The sequence below is a fragment of the Arachis ipaensis genome, chromosome B06 (genome assembly GCF_000816755.2).
Source record: "Arachis ipaensis cultivar K30076 chromosome B06, Araip1.1, whole genome shotgun sequence".
Taxonomy (NCBI): Eukaryota; Viridiplantae; Streptophyta; class Magnoliopsida; order Fabales; family Fabaceae; genus Arachis; species Arachis ipaensis.
The window spans coordinates 12,299,556-12,301,500 of record NC_029790.2 but is presented as its reverse complement, the minus strand read 5'-3'; the positions used below and the strand labels follow the sequence as shown (position 1 = coordinate 12,301,500).

At 37.0% G+C, this 1,945-nt stretch overlaps 1 protein-coding gene across 1 annotated transcript in view; it reads left to right on the top strand.

Annotated features, from left to right (window-relative positions):
* Window positions 1-1,945, top strand: part of LOC107646517 (topless-related protein 3) — a 7,960-nt gene that overhangs the window by 2,413 nt on the left and 3,602 nt on the right. Inside the window, 8 exon segments of the mRNA XM_021104013.1 lie at window positions 99-217; window positions 352-484; window positions 590-699; window positions 874-943; window positions 1,018-1,091; window positions 1,186-1,281; window positions 1,362-1,454; window positions 1,735-1,862. Of these exon segments, the coding sequence (XP_020959672.1) occupies window positions 99-217; window positions 352-484; window positions 590-699; window positions 874-943; window positions 1,018-1,091; window positions 1,186-1,281; window positions 1,362-1,454; window positions 1,735-1,862 (823 nt within the window).

Below are 1,945 nucleotides of genomic sequence, written 5' to 3'. Positions count from 1 at the left end.
AACTTTGATTGTGTCCGGATGAGGACATACATATTCTGTAGTTTCACAGTGCAAGTGTTTCTCATGAATTAATTACTATTGCCATTTTCCAAAATTAGTGTCTATCTTGAAGAGGCCGAGGACACCTCCAACAGCTCCTGGCATGGTTGATTATCAGAATGCTGCCGATCATGACCAGCTAATGAAAAGACTTCGGCCTGCTCCTTCTCTAGAGGAGGTAGTTCTGATAATTTTCAGACTTCCTGTTTAGCATAGATGTGCTTTGGGTATTTGCTCCTTAGCTGCATAGGGCTTCAGACTTTGTAATGGTTAATTAACCACATCATTCTGGTTTCATTTCTTGAAATTTAGGTTTCCTATCCGACAGCCCGACAAGCTTCTTGGTCACTGGAAGATCTACCAAGAACAGTGGCTATGACTTTACATCAAGGCTCCTCTGTGACAAGCATGGACTTTCATCCTTCTCACCAAACCTTACTTCTTGGTATATTCAATTGTTGTGGATATAACATTTGTTCACTATGATAATGCCCCACCCAATAATAATAATAATAATAATAATAATAACTTCATATATTTCTGATGGCAGTTGGATCTAACAATGGTGAAATTGCCCTCTGGGAACTTACTTTGCGAGATAGATTGGTTACAAAGCCATTCAAGATATGGGATATCTCAGCATGTTCATTACCATTTCAGGTTTTAATTATTTTTTTAAATTATTTTAATCTACTATGCATACCAAGGAGTGTTTCTTTTCCTACATTACCATTAATTGCATTCGGACCACCAACAGACCACCACTATTTAATCTGGGAGTGGTGCTTGAGATTTCAAAACCTTTTGGAATCTCATAATTGATATTTTTTGCAGGCTGCTGCGGTCAAAGATGCCCCTATTTCTGTCAGCCGTGTTACATGGAGCCCTGATGGAAGTTTTGTGGGTATGTGATGTTCAAAAACCATTTTATGTTGTCTGATGTTTGCATCATCTAATTGGTTGGTTTTTTCCATATAGGTGTCGCATTTACTAAACATTTGATTCACTTGTATGCCTACACTGGTTCAAATGAGCTAACTCAGCGCATAGAGGTGAGATTATTTTCAACAAAGTGAAATTGTTCTTAGAAAAATCAACTGGAAACTTATGATTTACAGTGTGAGGTACATTTTCTTGTTGGTTCAGGTTGATGCCCACATTGGTGGTGTGAACGACTTGGCATTTGCTCATCCCAATAAGCAACTTTGCATTGTGACTTGTGGGGATGATAAGTTGATAAAGGTGCATAAAATCTACTCATTGTAATCTTCAGATAAGAAAAATTAACTATTTGTTTTGTCTAAAGGAGAAAATCTTAATAGGTGTGGGATTTAACTGGGCGAAGACTATTTAACTTTGAGGGGCATGATGCACCTGTATATTCCATTTGTCCTCACCACAAGGAGAACATACAGGTACAATAATATATGATAGATTCTTTAATTAGTTTATGTCTTGCTTGCGTTGCATGCCATATTTTCTGCATTACTTTATTTATAAGGATTGGTGTTTGTAAATTTTGATTGATGATAGCTCTGTTACTAATTGATTTAAGAAGTCCATCGGAGTCATGTCTCACAAGCCCTGAATGTTAGTTTTGTTTTCAAGATTTATGTGTGGATATTGTATATGGTTGCACTATTCTGTTTAATACTGTGTTCATTGGTATTAAATTTTGTTATTGTAACTCTGCAGTTCATATTTTCAACTGCCATCGATGGCAAAATAAAAGCCTGGCTATATGATAACATGGGTTCCAGGGTTGACTATGATGCCCCTGGTCACTGGTGTACTACAATGCTTTATAGTGCTGATGGGAGTAGGTAAGGTGGATTTGTGTGTGGATATTTCGTGTTAAGTTTGGATATTGAATATTTGACATGTTGAATGAAACTGATTCCTTCCC